At 44.0% G+C, this 20,976-nt stretch overlaps 1 protein-coding gene across 1 annotated transcript in view; it reads right to left on the reverse strand.

Annotated features, from left to right (window-relative positions):
• Positions 1 to 269: 269 nt before the first annotated feature.
• Positions 270 to 20,976, reverse strand: part of jag1b (jagged canonical Notch ligand 1b) — a 41,446-nt gene continuing 20,739 nt past the window's right edge. The window contains exons 6-8 of the mRNA XM_065008446.1: positions 13,194 to 13,325; positions 8,460 to 8,610; positions 270 to 3,126 (exon numbers count right to left, since the gene is read on the reverse strand). Coding sequence (XP_064864518.1) covers positions 2,567 to 3,126; positions 8,460 to 8,610; positions 13,194 to 13,325 — 843 coding nt within the window. The 3' untranslated portion in view covers positions 270 to 2,566. The remainder of the gene's footprint in view (positions 3,127 to 8,459; positions 8,611 to 13,193; positions 13,326 to 20,976) is intronic.

The following is a 20,976-nucleotide window of genomic DNA, read 5'->3' on the forward strand; positions in this document are numbered from 1 at the left end:
TCCCCGAGCTGACAAGGTACAAATCTGTCGTTCTGCCCCTGAACAAGGCAGTTAACCCCACTGTTCCTAAGCCGTCATTGAAAATAAGAATTTGTTCTTAACTGACTTGCCTAGTAAAATAAAAATGAAGTGTGTGTGCAGATGCTATGACAGATATCATTAATCTCTTAAACCTGTTTATGAAACATGTGACAATACATTTTTTTGGGGATTACCTAACCTCACGATCAATCCTTTCATTCATTCACATATTTTACTCAGAACATGACTCCAGAACGGTGACAGTTTTTAATTTCTCTTTTCATAAAAAATATTTAATAAATATTGACTTTCAAAAATATTGCCAGAATTGCAACATCAACACATAATACATTCTCATAACAGAAAAGGTGGAAAAAGGACAGGAAATGAATGTTGCCATGATCTCAGAAAGAGAAAACATGTCCGTCTTTATAGTTGAAACAGAAACTAAAGAAGTCTTCCGGCAGCACACAACCAAGCAGGGTCAATGCTTGAGCTAAATTGACTAAATATTTGTAAATAACTTACTTGAAAAATCAACTTGAACATTGTCCAAATGGGTCAACACAACCAAAAACACAAGTTTTATCTTTCCTCATTGTCCATCGTTTCTAGATTTATGAAATATCACGTATAATTAATTACAAATGAGTGACATTTTTCCTTCCTAAAAAATAATTAAGTATGTTAAGCAGCTTTTCCGTGTTTTAATGGTGTGGGCATAACGGACATAAAATATATTCATGTGAGTCGACTGCAGCCAATAAGGAAACAGGAAGCTTTAAAATTTTTTTTAAATGTAACGGTCCGTTTGAGGTGTTTGTTCTCTCCCAAATGGCACCCTATTCACTTTATAGTGCACTACTTTTGACCAGGGCCCATAGGGAATAGGGTGCCATGTGGGACCATAAAAAGTTACATCATTATTTATTATAAATTTAGCTGGCTAACGAATTGATGCTGCTTCATAGTATATCCCCTCAAGAGTCCCAGGGCCCACAATTCATAGTGCTGGTATAAGGATCAGTTTGGCCTTTTCGGATAATGAATACAATTTATATGAACAGGCAGGACCTGATCCTAGATCAGCTCTCTTATTCTGAAAGAATGTATGAATTTACAGGCCCTGTTCGGTTTGTGCCATCTTGCCAAATCATGCATGCAATGGATTTGATAGCACAAACCGATCCGGGACTGTTGACCCTCTACCATTCAAGTATGATTGGGTTACATCCCAAATGGCACCCTATTCACTTTATAGTGCACTACTTTTGACCAGGGCCCATAGGGAATAGGGTGCCATGTGGGACAAGATATACTTGTTTTCTGAGTATGTGATTATGAGTGACTTATGATGCTGCTAAAGGATTTTTGTTAAATTAGTAGTCACAAGGAAAATGTCTGCCACTTACACTCAATCTCGGAATCGTTTTACAACCCAAAAGCAACCATTTATTTTGTATTTTGTTTTTATTTCTTCTTCCCCCTCTAGCCTGCAAAGTCTAAGCAACAATGGACGCTGTAGAATCATAAACAAAATGGACGCTGTAGAATCATAAACAAAATGGACGCTGTAGAATCAGAAACAAAACAACAACAAATATTTCAGGCAACAAAAAAAAAAAGAAGCATTTTTTTTTGGGGGCATTTTGTAAATGAAAACCATGTTCACTATCAAAAAAAGAAACTAAGCCTGTAGAGACAGAACATATAAATAAAAAGGAAAGGCTCTTGATTAATTATTTAAGTTAATAAATCAAATATACACAATGATTAATGAAAAAAAAAAAAAGAAGAAATGTACATATCTACACATTCTAAACAGACACAAATTCTTCATATTGCAACTGCTGACATCGACCCCACCCGCCCAAATAAATCATTCTAAAGTTGGATTTATTTTTGGTTTAATTTCATGACATTGCTATGAAACTGAAAAGGCAAACAAAACTAGTTTATACCTACTAGAGAGAGAGAGAAATACATTAAAGCAATGCGTGTCTGAAATGGCCCCCTAATCCCTACATAGTGCACTACTTTAGACCAGGGCCCATAGGGCTCTGCTCAAAAGTAGTGCGTTATTTAGGGAATAGGTGTCGTGTTGAAATGTGAAAACACAACACCCTCTTATCCAGCCAACCAAAGCAACCTGCTCTGCCAGTGTAGCCAGCTAGCATTAAATTATCAGGAACAACGTCTAAAACAGCAACCTACTCCCTACAACGTACACTTGGCCCATAGGGCTCTGGTCAAAAGCAGTGCACTAAATAGAGAACAGGGTACAACATCTGACGTACCATTCATTATATCCCCCCCAAAAAACAACCTTGTAGTCACAGAATAATGACGTAACAGTTTAGGAACTACAAAACTACAAATCCCAGAACACCCCCTGGTCCTCTTCAGCATGATCAAAGGGTTTGGTTGCACGGCAACACTGTCCACAGAACGTGTCAGAAGGACCACGTTGCCGGGGTGACCATAAAGTCCAGGAAGGAGAATTCTTTACACAGCGTTTATTTCCTGCCTCCAACGTCACTTCCTGCTATACGATGTAGTCCATCCTGTTCATGCTGTGTGCCGTCTCCAGGGCTCTGTTGTCCTGTTTATTAGTCCAGTGTTTGGAGCTGGGCTGCACCGGGGTCCTGCCGTCCCCTTCGTTGGGCCCGTTGGCCCCCAGGCCTCCATTGAGGCCCCAGTCTTCCCGCTCCACCAGTGTGTAGGCGGGTTGTTTGGCTGGAACCGCAAAGCGTCCTTTGTTCCCCATATGTCTCTCTTTATCGTTGTCCTCCTCCCCCTCCGGGGGGCGGTGTGTCCGTACCTTGGCGATGATCGAGTTCTTATCCTCGTAGTCCTTGATGGCCACCGATGTTGTTAGATGGCCGCCGCCTCCGGCGTGTTTCTCGTTGATCGGGTTCTTGATCTGGTTGAGCTGCTCACGCACATTGTTGGTTGTGTTGTCGTCGGTTGCCGCGGACGACAAGGCTCCGTTGCCATGGTGACTGCCATGTTTCCGACGGCGACGCACGCAGTAGAGGAAGACTGAGACCAACGCCAGGATGCAGAGGAGAATGAAGACAGAGGACAGCAAGGGTACTAGGTAGTCTGGATAGGAGAGAAACAGGAATTCATCAACCATTTCATTGTCAAGAAAGTCTGTCCTGAAATATAGAAACGTCAACATAGTCCGTTTCCTCCTACTAAAGGTTATGAACGTCGACATAAAGACTGTTTCCTCCTACTAAAGGTTATAAACGTCAACATAAAGACTGTTTCCTCCTACTAAGGGTCTCGCTCATCTCTTCTGTCTCCTCTCCCTCACTCCATCTCTACTCCTAGCCAAGTTACAAAACATTTCCACATTAATGAAATCCTGCAGCTCAAGGCTGTTAGCCCTGCATTCCATTAATGATAGAGAGGACTGGACCTACGAGCCCTGGTCAAAAGTAGTGCACTTAATAGGGGATAGGGTGTAATTTAGGACTGGTTTTTCCATGAACGTGTAGAGGGTTAGAACAGTTCCTTTTCCTCTCTTCCTCATCTCTTCCATCCTTCCTCATCTCTTCCTCATCTCTTCCATCCTTCCTACTACAAGTGTGTGGAGTTCGAAAGAGCGACAGACCAACAAGAGACCAAGACAGAGCAAGAGACCAACAGAGAGAGAGAGACCAGCAGAGAGACCAAGACAGAGCAAGAGACAGAGACACCGAAAGAGAGACCAGCAGAGAGAGACCGAGACAGTGAGCAAGAGACCGAGACACCGAAAGAGAGACCAGCAGACCGAGACAGAGAGCAAGAGACCGAGACACCGAAAGAGAGACCAGCAGACCGAGACAGAGAGCAAGAGACCGAGACACCGAAAGAGAGACCAGCAGACCGAGACAGAGAGCAAGAGACCGAGACACCGAAAGAGAGACCAGCAGACCGAGACAGAGAGCAAGAGACGAGACACCGAAAGAGACCAGCAGACCGAGACAGAGAGCAAGAGACCGAGACACCGAAAGAGAGACCAGCAGACGGAGACAGAGAGCAAGAGACCGAGACACCGAAAGAGAGACCAGCAGACCGAGACAGAGAGCAAGAGACCGAGACACCGAAAGAGAGACCAGCAGACCGAGACAGAGAGCAAGAGACCGAGACACCGAAAGAGAGACCAGCAGACCGAGACAGAGAGCAAGAGACCGAGACACCGAAAGAGAGACCAGCAGACCGAGACAGAGAGCAAGAGCAGCCTGATCATAAACAACAGTTGTGGTGCTTACCAATTTGTGTGTGTGTGTGTGTGTGTGGGTGTGTGTGTGTGGTAGAGGTAGTGTGTGTGTGTGTGGTAGAGGTAGTGTGTGTGTGTGGTAGAGGTAGTGTGTGTGGTAGAGGTAGTGTGTGAGTGTGTGTGTGTGTGTGTGTGTGTGTGTGTGTGTGTGTGGTACAGGTAGTGTGTGTGTGTGTGTGTGTGTGTGTGGTAGAGGTAGTGTGTGTGTGTGTGTGTGTGTGGTAGAGGTAGTGTGTGTGTGTGGTAGAGGTAGTGTGTGTGTGTGTGTGTGTGGTAGAGGTAGTGTGTGTGTGTGTGGTAGAGGTAGTGTGTGTGTGTGTGTGTGTGTGTGTGTGTGTGTGTGTGTGAGGTAGTGTGTGTTTCTCAGTGGAGGTTTTGTCTCAAAACTAAGACCGTCGCCGAAACAAAGACTGTTCTGCGGAGTTACTCAAGGAAGGATAGAGGAGGGCTTCACATCACTCTCTCCCTTGAGTATCTTACCTGGTTATTTACACATTCTCATATTGCCCTTTTGAAGCTTTGCCAACTGTGTGTGTTTTCTATACCTGTTGGCACCTGTCCATGTAGGCTCCCTACAGACGCTGCCCTTGGCTGTAGCCTTTCTAATGTAGTGTACCCTGCGAGCACAACCCATGGGGCATTATGGGTCTCTGGCAGCGTTTGGAACTCCTGATCTGCAGTCAAGAACGCCGAGTTCATCTCAGCCTAAGCTGCACTTCAGTCCCTTGACTTTCTGGCCCTGACAGGGACATGGATCACCCCAGGGGAACACTGCTAGTCCAGCTGCTCTCTCTTCATCTGACTTATGTTTTCTCTCATAGTCAGAGATGATCTGGTTGTCGCCGGCGGTGGCACAGGGCTACTCATTTCTCATAAGTGGAGATTTTCTCTTTTCTCTCTCTTTCACCTGTCCGTCGCCTCAGTTGAATTCCATGCCGTCACTGTCACTTGCCCGCTCAAGCTTAACATGGTCATCTATCGCCCACCAGGTGTCTTTGGAGAGTTCCTCAATGAACTTAACACCTTGATCAGCTAATTTCCTGACGATGGCTCACCTCTCTTCGTACTTGGCGACTTCAACCTTCCGACGTCAATCTTTGATTAATTTCTTTAAAACCCCTCCTTGCCTCAGCCTATTGAGTCCACTGGTCCCACTCATTCACTCAGCCTATTGAGTCCACTGGTCTCACTCAGCCTATTGAGTCCACTGGTCTCATTCACTCAGCCTATTGAGTCCACTGGTCTCATTCACTCAGCCTATTGAGTCCACTGGTCCCCCTCATTCACTCAGCCTATTGAGTCCACTGGTCCCACTCATTCACTCAGCCTATTGAGTCCACTGGTCCCACTCATTCAGTCCACTGGTCCCACTCATTCACTCAGCCTATTGAGTCCACTGGTCCCAGTCATTCACTCAGCCTACTGAGTCCACTGGTCCCATTCATTCACTCAGCCTATTGAGTCCACTGGTCTCATTCATTCACTCAGCCTATTGAGTCCACTGGTCTCATTCACTCAGCCTATTGAGTCCACTGGTCCCACTCATTCACTCAGCCTATTGAGTCCACTGGTCTCATTCACTCAGCCTATTGAGTCCACTGGTCCCACTCATTCACTCAGCCTATTGAGTCCACTGGTCCCAGTCATTCACTCAGCCTATTGAGTCCACTGGTCTCATTCACTCAGCCTATTGAGTCCACTGGTCTCATTCACTCAGCCTATTGAGTCCACTGGTCCCCCTCATTCACTCAGCCTACTGAGTCCACTGGTCCCACTCATTCACTCAGCCTATTGAGTCCACTGGTCCCACTCATTCACTCAGCCTATTGAGTCCACTGGTCTCATTCACTCAGCCTATTGAGTCCACTGGTCCCACTCATTCACTCAGCCTATTGAGTCCACTGGTCCCACTCATTCACTCAGCCTATTGAGTCCACTGGTCCCAGTCATTCACTCAGCCTACTGAGTCCACTGGTCCCAGTCATTCACTCAGCCTACTGAGTCCACTGGTCCCATTCATTCACTCAGCCTATTGAGTCCACTGGTCTCATTCATTCACTCAGCCTATTGAGTCCACTGGTCTCATTCACTCAGCCTATTGAGTCCACTGGTCCCAGTCATTCACTCAGCCTATTGAGTCCACTGGTCTCATTCACTCAGCCTATTGAGTCCACTGGTCCCAGTCATTCACTCAGCCTATTGAGTCCACTGGTCCCATTCATTCACTCAGCCTATTGAGTCCACTGGTCCCATTCATTCACTCAGCCTATTGAGTCCACTGGTCCCATTCATTCACTCAGCCTATTGAGTCCACTGGTCCCAGTCATTCACTCAGCCTATTGAGTTCACTGGTCCCACTCATTCACTCAGCCTATTGAGTCCACTGGTCTCATTCACTCAGCCTATTGAGTCCACTGGTCTCATTCACTCAGCCTATTGAGTCCACTGGTCCCACTCATTCACTCAGCCTATTGAGTCCACTGGTCTCATTCACTCAGCCTATTGAGTCCACTGGTCCCACTCCTTCACTCAGCCTATTGAGTCCACTGGTCCCACTCATTCACTCAGCCTATTGAGTTCACTGGTCCCACTCATTCACTCAGCCTATTGAGTCCACTGGTCTCATTCACTCAGCCTATTGAGTCCACTGGTCTCATTCACTCAGCCTATTGAGTCCACTGGTCTCATTCACTCAGCCTATTGAGTCCACTGGTCTCATTCACTCAGCCTATTGAGTCCACTGGTCCCACTCATTCACTCAGCCTATTGAGTCCACTGGTCCCAGTCATTCACTCAGCCTATTGAGTCCACTGGTCCCACTCATTCACTCAGCCTATTGAGTCCACTGGTCCCACTCATTCACTCAGCCTACTGAGTCCACTGGTCTCAGCCTATTGAGTCCACTGGTCCCACTCATTCACTCAGCCTATTGAGTCCACTGGTCTCATTCACTCAGCCTATTGAGTCCACTGGTCCCACTCATTCACTCAGCCTATTGAGTCCACTGACCCTCCCTACCTTCAGGCTATGATCAAACCCTACAGCCCAACCCAAGCACTCCGTTCTGCCACCTCAGGTCTCTTGGCCCTCACAACCCAGCTCCTGCCCAACCCAAGCTCTTATCTGTCCTGGTACCTCAATGGTGGAACTATCTTCTCCCTGAAGCTAGGACAGCAGAGTCCCTGTCCATCTTCCCCCTGAAGCTAGGACAGCAGAGTCCCTAGGACAGCAGAGTCGCCCATCTTCCCCTGAAGCTAGGACAGCAGAGTCCCTGTCCATCTTCCCCCTGAAGCTAGGACAGCAGAGTCCCTGTCCATCTTCCCCCTGAAGCTAGGACAGCAGAGTCCCTGTCCATCTTCCCCCTGAAGCTAGGACAGCAGAGTCCCTGTCCATCTTCCCCCTGAGCAGAGTCCCTGCCCATCTTCCCCTGAAGCTAGGACAGCAGAGTCCCTGCCCATCTTCCCCCTGAAGCTAGGACAGCAGAGTCCCTGCCCATCTTCCCCCTGAAGCTAGGACAGCAGAGTCCCTGCCCATCTTCCCCCTGAAGCTAGGACAGCAGAGTCCCTGCCCATCTTCTGAAAAACATCTGAAACCCGACCTCTACAAACAGTACCTTAAATTATCCTCCTCCTCACCTCGACCCCCCAAAATAATACCAGCACTTGCCCCTGACCCCACCCCACCCCACCCTTCTAGCTGACTCTACTGATAGCTACGTTATTGAGGACAGATTTAATTTCTATGTCTGTGATAGCTTGGTGAGACAACCACTTATCTTAAGATGAATGCATTAACTTTAAGTGGCTCTGGATAAGAGCGTCTGCTAAATGACTAGCAGGTACGTGTGTGTGTTTTGTACCTGTCTGGCTGTGTGTGTGTGTGTGTGTTTTGTACCTGTCTGGCTGTGTGTGTGTGTGTGTGTTTTGTACCTGTCTGGCTGTGTGTGTGTGTGTGTGTTTTGTACCTGTCTGGCTGTGTGTGTGTGTGTGTTTTGTACCTGTCTGGCTGTGTGTGTGTGTGTGTACCTGTCTGGCTGTGTGTGTGTGTGTGTGTGTGTACCTGTCTGGCTGTGTGTGTGTGTGTGTGTGTGTGTGTGTGTGTGTGTGTGTGTGTGTGTGTGTGTGTGTGTGTGTGTGTGTGTGTGTGTGTGATAGAGAGTGAATCGTACCCGTCTGGCTGGCGCTAGGCCTCCGCTGCACACGGACCTTGGCGATGGCGGTGATGATGCTGTTATTGCCATGGTGTTTAGACACCAGATCGGCGAGCCTATCTGTTATCTCCTTTATAGGGGATCTGTCCATCGGGTGGGCCTCTGTGTACTGAAGAGAGAGAGAGGGGGTGTTATACTGGTTGGGTATCTGTTATCTCCTTTATAGGGGATCTGTCCATCGGATGGGCCTCTGTGTACTGAAGAGAGAGAGAGGGGGTGTTATACTGGTTGGGTATCTGTTAGGTCCTTTATAGGGGATCTGTCCATCGGGTGGGCCTCTGTGTACTGAAGAGAGAGAAGGGGGGGGGGTGTTATACTGGTTGGGTATCTGTTAGGTCCTTTATAGGGGATCTGTCCTTCGGGTGGGCCTCTGTGTACTGAAGAGAGAGAGGGGGGGGGGTGTTATACTGGTTGGGTATCTGTTAGGTCCTTTATAGGTTAGCTTTATCTTCTGTGTACTGATAGAAAAACACTAGGGATGGGCATTTGAAATAATTTCACTACTATTAGAATAATATGATATTTCTTCGTATATCAGGATAGTCAAAATGCATGTAAATAAATAAAATAAAACATATAACTTGTGGACTTTGTGCCTGTGCGACTTGGGTGCCGCCTGCTTACATCATAATATAATTGTCCGCTGCAATGTCACAAACATAATTTAATTTAGAGAAAGCCTTTTCATTGTTAACATATTTTAATTTAGATAAAGCCTTTTCATTGTTAACATAATTTAATTTAGATAAAGCCTTTTCATTGTTAACATAATTTAATTTAGAGAAAGCCTTTTCATTGTTAACATAATTTAATTTAGAGAAAGCCTTTTCATTGTTAACATTATTTAATTTAGAGAAAGCCTTTTCATTGTTAACATCATTTAATTTAGAGAAAGCCTTTTCATTGTTAACATCATTTAATTTAGAGAAAGCCTTTTCATTGTTAACATCATTTAATTTAGAGAAAGCCTTTTCATTGTTAACATCATTTAATTTAGAGAAAGCCTTTTCATTGTTAACATCATTTAATTTAGAGAAAGCCTTTTCATTGTTAACATCATTTAATTTAGAGAAAGCCTTTTCATTGTTAACATCATTTAATTTAGAGAAAGCCTTTTCATTGTTAACATCATTTAATTTAGAGAAAGCCTTTTCATTGTTAACATAATTTAATTTAGAGAAAGCCTTTTCATTGTTAACATTATTTAATTTAGAGAAAGCCTTTTCATTGTTAACATCATTTAATTTAGAGAAAGCCTTTTCATTGTTAACATCAATTAATTTAGAGAAAGCCTTTTCATTGTTAACATAATTTAATTTAGAGAAAGCCTTTTCATTGTTAACATAATTTAATTTAGAGAAAGCCTTTTCATTGTTAACATCATTTAATTTAGAGAAAGCCTTTTCATTGTTAACATCATTTAATTTAGAGAAAGCCTTTTCATTGTTAACATTATTTAATTTAGAGAAAGCCTTTTCATTGTTAACATCATTTAATTTAGAGAAAGCCTTTTCATTGTTAACATTATTTTTTTCTGATTTTTTTTGATTGATTACTCTCGGAAGTATTGGAATACTAACTTCTGCTTCATCGGGGCCCGTATTCATATTGAATACTAACTAATGTCTGTTGGGATATTAGGAGTCACCGTGTCCATCCCTACAACACACAGGGAAAAGTGTTTCTGCTTCATCGGGGCCCGTATTCATATTGAATACTAACTAATGTCTGTTGGGATATTGGAGTCACCGTGTCCATCCCTACAACACACAGGGAAAAGTGTTTCTGCTTCATCGGGGCCCGTATTCATATTGAATACTAACTAATGTCTGTTGGGATATTGGAGTCACCGTGTCCATCCCTACAACACACAGGGAAAAGTGTTTCTGCTTCATCGGGGCCCGTATTCATATTGAATACTAACTAATGTCTGTTGGGATATTAGGAGTCACCGTGTCCATCCCTACAACACACAGGGAAAAGTGTTTCTGCTTCATCGGGGCCCGTATTCATATTGAATACTAACTAATGTCTGTTGGGATATTGGAGTCACCGTGTCCATCCCTACAACACACAGGGAAAAGTGTTTCTGCTTCATCGGGGCCCGTATTCATATTGAATACTAACTAATGTCTGTTGGGATATTGGAGTCACCGTGTCCATCCCTACAACACACAGGGAAAAGTGTTTCTGCTTCATCGGGGCCCGTATTCATATGGAATACTAACTAATGTCTGTTGGGATATTGAGTCACCGTGTCCATCCCTACAACACACAGGGAAAAGTGTTTCTGCTTCATCGGGGCCCGTATTCATATTGAATACTAACTAATGTCTGTTGGGATATTGGAGTCACCGTGTCCATCCCTACAACACACAGGGAAAAGTGTTTCTGCTTCATCGGGGCCCGTATTCATATGGAATACTAACTAATGTCTGTTGGGATATTGGAGTCACCGTGTCCATCCCTACAACACACAGGGAAAAGTGTTTCTGCTTCATCGGGGCCCGTATTCATATTGAATACTAACTAATGTCTGTTGGGATATTGGAGTCACCGTGTCCATCCCTACAACACACAGGGAAAAGTGTTTCTGCTTCATCGGGGCCCGTATTCATATTGAATACTAACTAATGTCTGTTGGGATATTGAGTCACCGTGTCCATCCCTACAACACACAGGGAAAAGTGTTTCTGCTTCATCGGGGCCCGTATTCATATTGAATACTAACTAATGTCTGTTGGGATATTGGAGTCACCGTGTCCATCCCTACAACACACAGGGAAAAGTGTTTCTGCTTCATCGGGGCCCGTATTCATATTGAATACTAACTAATGTCTGTTGGGATATTGGAGTCACCGTGTCCATCCCTACAACACACAGGGAAAAGTGTTTCTGCTTCATCGGGGCCCGTATTCATATTGAATACTAACTAATGTCTGTTGGGATATTGAGTCACCGTGTCCATCCCTACAACACACAGGGAAAAGTGTTTCTGCTTCATCGGGGCCCGTATTCATATTGAATACTAACTAATGTCTGTTGGGATATTGGAGTCACCGTGTCCATCCCTACAACACACAGGGAAAAGTGTTTCTGCTTCATCGGGGCCCGTATTCATAATAAGAGGAGCTGATCTAGGCTCAGGTCCCCATCGCCATTTAATCTTACTTCGTTATGAGCTAAAAAGGCAAACACCTGATTCTAGATCAGCAGGAGACACTTTATGAATACAGGCCCAGAAAACAGACTGAAAGAAAAGGGGAAAGGGTCATTGGAGGTCTTGATATAACGTGTCTTCAGATTTATGTTTATCAGATTAAAATGGTGGTTGTTGTTGTTGTTGTTGTTGTTGTTGTTGTTGTTGTTTTCTGGCTTCAGCGAAACACTAAATCTCACAACAGCCAGTCAGCATATCTAATCTGAAACTATACAAATACAATTATATAGAACACAAATTGTAAAATCATGCATGACTGTCTATGGCGTAACCGGGCCAGTAGTGTGAAAAGGCAGACTTATGAAGACTAAGTGAGATCCTTCATGCTTCACTTTACAGTCGTGGACAAACGTTTGGAGACATAAATATTAATTTTCACAAAGTTTGCTGCTTCAGTGTCTTTAGATATTTTTTGTCAGATGTTACTATGGAATACTGAAGTATAATTACAAGCATTTCATAAAGTGTCAAAGGCTGTTATTGGCAACAACTGCAGTGTTGATCCTTCTTTTTCAAAACCTCTGCAAACCACCCTGGCATGGTGTCAATTAACTTCTGGGCCACATCCTGACTGATGGCAGCCCATTCTTGCATAATCAATGCTTGGAGTTTGTCAGAATTTGTGGGTTTTTGTTTGTCCATCCGCCTTGAGGATTGGAGAGAAGTGTCTTCTTTGCTGCCCTTCTTGACACCAGGCCATCATCCAGAAGTCTTCGACACCTGCCTGCTGCCATGCCTGAGCAAGCTCTATACTGGTGGTGCCCCGATCCCGCAGCTGAATCAACTTTAGGAGACGGTCCTGGCGCTTGCTGGACTTTCTTGGGTGCCCTGAAGCCTTCTTCACAACAGTTGAACCGCTCTCCTTGAAGTCCCTGATGATCTGATAAATGGTTGATTTAGGTGCAATCTTACTGGCAGCAATATCCTTGCCTGTGAAGCCCTTTTTGTGCAAAGCAATGATGACGGCACGTGTTTCCGTGCAGGTAACCATGGTTGACAGAGGAAGAACAATGATTCCAAGCACCACCCTCCTTTTGAAGCTTCCAGTCTGTTATTCAAACTCAATCAGCATGACAGAGTGATCTCCAGCCTTGTCCTCGTCAACACTCTCAACACTCACAACACTGTGTTAACGAGAGAATCACTGACATGTCAGCTGGTCCTTTTGTGGCAGGGCTGAAATGCAGTGGAAATGTTTTTTGGGGGGATTCAGTCTATTTGCATGGCAAAGAGGGACTTTGCAATTCATCTGATCACACTTCATAACATTCTGGAATATATGCAAATTGCCATCATATTAACTGAGGCAGCAGACTTTGTGAAAATTAATATTTGTGTCATTCTCAAAACTTTTGGTCACGACTGTACATTCTTATTTTCCTTACAGTCCACAGAAATATGTACTTTTGCTTTTAACCCCAAGACACACACACACACACACACACACACACAGGTGCCAAGACGTGACTTACGATGCTGAGATGGATCTCGTTGCTGGCGGAGGTTGAAGGGTCACAGGTTATGGAAACAGAATACTCAGAGGACACATTATTCAGCACATAGAGTTGTCTCAGCTGCTTACACACTGCCTCGATACTCAGACCCTGGAGAGAGAGAGAGGAGAGAGAAAGTTACACACTGCCTCGATACTCAGACCCTGGAGAGAGAGAGAGGAGAGAGAAAGTTACACACTGCCTCGATACTCAGACCCTGGAGAGAGAGAGAGGAGAGAGAAAGTTACACACTGCCTCGATACTCAGACCCTGGAGAGAGAGGGAGAGAAAGTTACACACTGCCTCGATACTCAGACCCTGGAGAGAGAGAGAGGAGAGAGAAAGTTACACACTGCCTCGATACTCAGACCCTGGAGAGAGAGAGAGGAGAGAGAAAGTTACACACTGCCTCGATACTCAGACCCTGGAGAGAGAGAGAGGAGAGAGAAAGTTACACACTGCCTCGATAGTCAGACCCTGGAGAGAGAGAGGAGAGAGAAAGTTACACACTGCCTCGATACTCAGACCCTGGAGAGAGAGAGAGGAGAGAGAAAGTTACACACTGCCTCGATACTCAGACCCTGGAGAGAGAGAGGAGAGAGAAAGTTACACACTGCCTCGATACTCAGACCCTGGAGAGAGAGAGGAGAGAGAAAGTTACACACTGCCTCGATACTCAGACCCTGGAGAGAGAGAGAGGAGAGAGAAAGTTACACACTACCTCGATAGTCAGACCCTGGAGAGAGAGAGAGGAGAGAGAAAGTTACACACTGGAGAGAGCGATAGAGAGGGACAGTCTACCTGAACAGAGCAATACTCAAATCACGAGTCATCAATGTCAAAGGAACTGAATAATATTAAGCAATGCTACAGATGAAAGGAAAGCAGTGTGGAAATCTACCAAAAAACAATTATTAGGCAACAACAAATTCAATCCCTTTTAGACAACTTCCTGGACAAAACATTTCACTGTAATAGTGAAGTTGTAAACTTGGCAGTAGAAAACAAACAGGGAAACGGAACGGTCAAATGTACTATCTAACCTAACCTAAAAGACTGAAAGGTCAAATGTACTATCTAACCTAACCTAAAAGACTGAAAGGTCAAATGTACTATCTAACCTAACCTAAAAGACTGAAAGGTCAAATGTACTATCTAATCTAACCTAAAAGACTGAAAGGTCAAATGTACTATCTAACCTAAAAGACTGAAAGGTCAAATGTACTATCTAATCTAACCTAAAAGACTGAAAGGTCAAATGTACTATCTAACCTAACCTAAAAGACTGAAAGGTCAAATGTACTATCTAACCTAACCTAAAAGACTGAAAGGTCAAATGTACTATCTAACCTAACCTAAAAGACTGAAAGGTCAAATGTACTATCTAACCTAACCTAGAAGACTGAAAGGTCAAATGTACTATCTAACCTAACCTAAAAGACTGAAAGGTCAAATGTACTATCTAACCTAACCTAAAAGACTGAAAGGTCAAATGTACTATCTAACCTAAAAGACTGAAAGGTCAAATGTACTATCTAACCTAACCTAAAAGACTGAAAGGTCAAATGTACTATCTAACCTAACCTAAAAGACTGAAAGGTCAAATGTACTATCTAATCTAACCTAAAAGACTGAAAGGTCAAATGTACTATCTAACCTAACCTAAAAGACTGAAAGGTCAAATGTACTATCTAACCTAACCTAGAAGACTGAAAGGTCAAATGTACTATCTAATCTAACCTAAAAGACTGAAAGGTCAAATGTACTATCTAACCTAACCTAGAAGACTGAAAGGTCAAATGTACTATCTAACCTAACCTAAAAGACTGAAAGGTCAAAGGTACTATCTAATCTAACCTAAAAAAAAACTGAAAGGTCAAATCTACTATCTAATCTAACCTAAACATTTCCAGCAGACAACTTAAGAAAACTAACAACAATGACAAATGGTTTGATGGAGAACGCCAAAACCTAAGAGAAATTGAGAAATCTATCCAACCAAAATAATTGAGACCCAGAAAACCTGAGCCTATGACTTCACTATGGTGAATCACTACAATACAGAACTACTATGGAAACAGGAACAGCTAGTCAGAAATCAGTTCAAATGTATTTGAAGAATCCACTTCTGTGAAAATTGGAAAACACTAAACAAACATGAAGAGTTATCTATCCAAAATGGAGATGTGTGGATAAACCACTTCTCCAGTGTTTTTGCATTGAACAAGCATGGGGAAACAGTGTTTAAACCCTTTACAATGAAGATCTGTGAAGTTATTTGGATTTTTACGAATTATCTTTGAAAGACAGGGTCCTGAAAAAGGGACATTTAGTTTTTTTCTGAGTCTAGAAACATCTCAAGGATGATCAATGGAAACAGGATGCACCTGAACTCAATTTCGAGTCTCGTGTTCTTTTTTTATACATTCGCAAACATTTCTAAAAACCTGTTTTCGATTTCTCATTATCAAAACTAACTTTATTTGTCACAAGTGTAGACTTTACCATGAAATGCTTACTTAACCAACAGTAAAGTTCAAGAGGAGTTAAGAAAATATTTACAAAGTAGACCAAAACAAAAAGTAACAATGCAAAACTAACAATAAGAATAACAGTAATGAGGCTCTATACAGGGTATTACGGTACAGAGTCAATGTGGAGGCTATATACAGGGTATTACGGTACAGAATCAATGTGGAGGCTATATACAGGGTATTACGGTACAGAGTCAATGTGGAGGCTATATACAGGGTGTTACGGTACAGAGTCAATGTGGAGGCTATATACAGGGTGTTACGGTACAGAGTCAATGTGGAGGCTATATACAGGGTATTACGGTACAGAGTCAATGTGGAGGCTATATACAGGGTATTACGGTACAGAGTCAATGTGGAGGTTATATACAGGGTATTACGGTACAGAGTCAATGTGGAGGCTATATACAGGGTATTACGGTACAGAGTCAATGTGGAGACTATATACAGGGTGTTACGGTACAGAGTCAATGTGGAGACTATATACAGGGTGTTACGGTACAGAGTCAATGTGGAGGCTATATACAGGGGGTACCGGTACAGAGTCAATGTGGAGACTATATACAGGGTATTACGGTACAGAGTCAATGTGGAGGCTATATACAGGGTATTACGGTACAGAGTCAATGTGGAGGCTATATACAGGGTATTACGGTACAGAGTCAATGTGGAGGCTATATACAGGGTATTACGGTACAGAGTCAATGTGGAGGCTATATACAGGGTATTACGGTATTACAGAGTCAATGTGGAGGCTATATACAGGGTATTACGGTACAGAGTCAATGTGGAGGCTATATACAGGGTATTACGGTACAGAGTCAATGTGGAGGCTATATACAGGGGTTACGGTACAGAGTCAATGTGGAGGCTATATACAGGGTATTACGGTACAGAGTCAATGTGGAGGCTATATACAGGGTATTACAGAGGTGGAGGCTATATACAGAGTCAATGTGGAGGCTATATACAGGGTATTACGGTACAGAGTCAATGTGGAGGCTATATACAGGGGGTACGGTACAGAGTCAATGTGGAGGCTATATACAGGTATTACGGTACAGAGTCAATGTGGAGGCTATATACAGGGTATTACGGTACAGAGTCAATGTGGAGGCTATATACAGGGTATTACGGTACAGAGTCAATGTGGAGGCTATATACAGGGGGTACCAGTACAGAGTCAATGTGGAGGCTATATACAGGGTATTACGGTACAGAGTCAATGTGGAGACTATATACAGGGTATTACGGTACAGAGTCAATGTGGAGGCTATATACAGGGTATTACGGTACAGAGTCAATGTGGAGGCTATATACAGGGTGTTACGGTACAGAGTCAATGTGGAGGCTATATACAGGGTATTACGGTACAGAGTCAATGTGGAGGCTATATACAGGGGTACGGTACAGAGTCAATGTGGAGGCTATATACAGGGTATTACGGTACAGAGTCAGTGTGGAGGCTATATACAGGGTATTACGGTAGAGAGTCAATGTGGAGGCTATATACAGGGTATTACGGTAGAGAGTCAATGTGGAGGCTATATACAGGGTATTACGGTACAGAGTCAATGTGGAGGCTATATACAGGGTATTACGGTACAGAGTCAATGTGGAGGCTATATACAGGGTATTACGGTACAGAGTCAATGTGGAGGCTATATACAGGGTATTACGGTAGAGAGTCAATGTGGAGGCTATATACAGGGTATTACGGTACAGAGTCAATGTGGAGGCTATATACAGGGTATTACGGTACAGAGTCAATGTGGAGGCTATATACAGGGTATTACGGTACAGAGTCAATGTGGAGGCTATATACAGGGTATTACGGTAGAGAGTCAATGTGGAGGCTATATACAGGGTATTACAGTACAGAGTCAATGTGGAGGCTATGTACAGAGTCAATGTGGAGACTATATACAGGGGGAACCGGTACATTTAACATTTACATTTAAGTCATTTAGCAGACGCTCTTATCCAGAGCGACTTACAAATTGGTGCTTTCACCTTATGACATCCAGTGGAACAGCCACTTTACAATAGTGCATCTAGGTCTTTTAAGGGGGGGTGAGAAGGATTACTTTATCCTATCCTAGGTATAAAGCGGTACCGAGTCAATGTGGAGGGGTACAGGTGGCGTATTGTGTGTAGATTGATGACGAAAATGTTATATTTAATCCATTTCAGAATAAGGCTGTAACGTAACAAAATGTGGAAAAGGGGATCTGAATACTTCCAGAATGCTCTGTAGGTAGGGCACGAGTAACTAGGCAACAGGATAGATAATAAACAGTAGCAGCAGTTTATGTGATGAGTCAAGAGTTGGTACAAAAAGGGTCAACGCAGATAGTTTAAATAGGGAACCAATCGGTACCCGGACTAACTATTTATCAGTCTTATGGCTTGGAGGTAGAAGCTGTTCAGGTTCTGTTGGTACCCGGACTAACTATTTATCAGTCTTATGGCTTGGAGGTAGAAGCTGTTCAGGTTCTGTTGGTACCCGGACTAACTATTTATCAGTCTTATGGCTTGGAGGTAGAAGCTGTTCAGGTTCTGTTGGTTCCAGACTTGGTTCAGCAGTCTTATGGCTTGGAGGTAGAAGCTGTTCAGGTTCTGTTGGTTCCAGACTTGGTTCAGCAGTCTTATGGCTTGGAGGTAGAAGCTGTTCAGGTTCTGTTGGTTCCAGACATGGTTCAGCAGTCTTATGGCTTGGAGGTAGAAGCTGTTCAGGTTCTGTTGGTTCCAGACATGGTTCAGCAGTCTTATGGCTTGGAGGTAGAAGCTGTTCAGGTTCTGTTGGTTCCAGACTTGGTTCAGCAGTCTTATGGCTTGGAGGTAGAAGCTGTTCAGGTTCTGTTGGTTCCAGACTTGGTTCAGCAGTCTTATGGCTTGGAGGTAGAAGCTGTTCAGGTTCTGTTGGTTCCAGACTTGGTTCAGCAGTGCGGCTCACCGTAGCAGAGAGAACAGTCTAGGACCTGGGTGGTTGGAGTCTTTGATAATTTTTTAGGGCTTTCCTCTGACACCGCCTGGGTATAGAGGTTTTATGGGTGTTCTTCATCTGAAGCCCAAACTACATCATCCATAACAGCTGTCAAGAGACTGAGTTAATACTGTGGCCGCAATGTAGGATTATTGTAAGATGAATGTCAGAACACAGAGGAGATCATGTGAATCTAAGCTGCAACAGGCTCCATCAGAACAAAGACTCATCACTCTGCAGTTGCCTAACAAGCGTGACCGCTTTAGCTTCAGACAGCTTTAGCTTCAGACAGCTTTAGCTTCAGACAGTGACCGCTTTAGCTTCAGACAGCTTTAGCTTCAGACAGTGACCGCTTTAGCTTCAGACAGCTTTAGCTTCAGACAGCTTTAGCTTCAGACAGTGACCGCTTTAGCTTCAGACAGTGACCGCTTTAGCTTCAGACAGCTTTAGCTTCAGACAGCTTTAGCTTCAGACAGTGACAGCTTTAGCTTCAGACAGTGACCGCTTTAGCTTCAGACAGCTTTAGCTTCAGACAGTGACCGCGTTCTGCGGTCCCCGTCTCTCCTCATGCTCAACGAATGGTTTAGCAGAGAAAAACCATCCCGACGGTGAAGCATGGTGGTGGCAGCGTCATGCTGTGGGGATGTTTTTCAGCGGCAGGGACTGGAGAACTGGTCAGAATCCTGACTAGTCAAGAGACTAGTCAGGATCGAGGGAAAGATGAACAGGATCGAGGGAAACAAACAATTTAAACCATTTTTAGAAAAAGGCTTTAACATAAAATGTGGAAAAAGTCACTGTATATGTACAGTATCGACCTCAATGACCTCGTACCCCTGCACATCGATTCAGTACTGGTACCCCGTGTATATAGCAGAGTTCTCATTACTCAGTACTGGTACCCCGTGTATATAGCAGAGTTATCATTACTCAGTACTGGTACCCCGTGTATATAGCCAAGTTCTCATTACTCAGTATTGGTACCCTGTGTATATAGCAGAGTTATCATTACTCAGTACTGGTACCCCGTGTATCGAGCCAAGTTCTCATTACTCAGTACTGGTACCCCGTGTATCGAGCCAAGTTATCATTACTCAGTACTGGTACCCCGTGTATCGAGCCAAGTTCTCATTACTCAGTACTGGTACCCCGTGTATCGAGCCAAGTTCTCATTACTCAGTACTGGTACCCCGTGTATCGAGCCAAGTTATCATTACTCAGTACTGGTACCCCGTGTATATAGCCAAGTTCTCATTACTCAGTATTGGTACCCTGTGTATATAGCAGAGTTCTCATTACTCAGTACTGGTACCCCGTGTATATAGCCAAGTTATCATTACTCAGTACTGGTACCCCGTGTATATAACCTAGTTATCATTACTCAGTACTGGTACCCCGTGTATATAGCAGAGTTCTCATTACTCAGTACTGGAACCCCGTGTATATAGACAAGTTATCATTACTCAGTACTGGTACCCCGTGTATATAGTCAAGTTATCATTACTCAGTACTGGTACCCCGTGTATATAGACAAGTTATCATTACTCAGTACTGGTACCCCGTGTATATAGTCAAGTTCTCATTACTCAGTACTGGTACCCCGTGTATATAGCAGAGTTCTCATTACTCATTGTGTATTTATTCCTTGTGATATTATTTTTTCTACATTGTTGGGAAGGGCCCGTAAGCATTTCACTGTCACCTGTTGTTAACAAAGCATGTGACAAAATGTGATCTGATTTGGATGGAAACAGCACAGGGACACAAAATGAGAAAGTCCCCTTTTCTCGTTCCTATAACGGGAACTGGCTGAACCTATCAAGAGCAAGTTGGAGTTGGACTGGAGAACTCTCCCTAACTGGTCGGGATGAGTAGCTGGTTTAGCTCGGGGAGCGAGGTGTGTGTTTGGTCAGAACCCGGTCTGTCACAGTTGGCTGCGTTTACACAGGCAGCCTAATTTTGATATTGTCTTGACCAATCAGATCATCTTTTTTGCTGATATTTGGCCAAAAGATCAGAATTGGGCTTGCCTAGGGTAAACGCAGCCATATTGAGTTAGAGAGTGACAGAGGAGCCGAGAGCGCAGGGCCGAGAGCGCAGGGTCGAGAGCGCAGGGCCGAGAGCGCAGGGCCGAGAGCAGAGGGCCGAGAGCAGAGGGCCGAGAGCGCAGGGCCGAGAGCGCAGGGCTGAGAGCGCAGGGCCGAGAGCGCAGGGCCGAGAGCGCAGGGCCGAGAGCAGAGGG

Source organism: Oncorhynchus nerka, linkage group LG23 (genome assembly GCF_034236695.1).
Source record: "Oncorhynchus nerka isolate Pitt River linkage group LG23, Oner_Uvic_2.0, whole genome shotgun sequence".
Classification (NCBI taxonomy): domain Eukaryota; kingdom Metazoa; phylum Chordata; class Actinopteri; order Salmoniformes; family Salmonidae; genus Oncorhynchus; species Oncorhynchus nerka.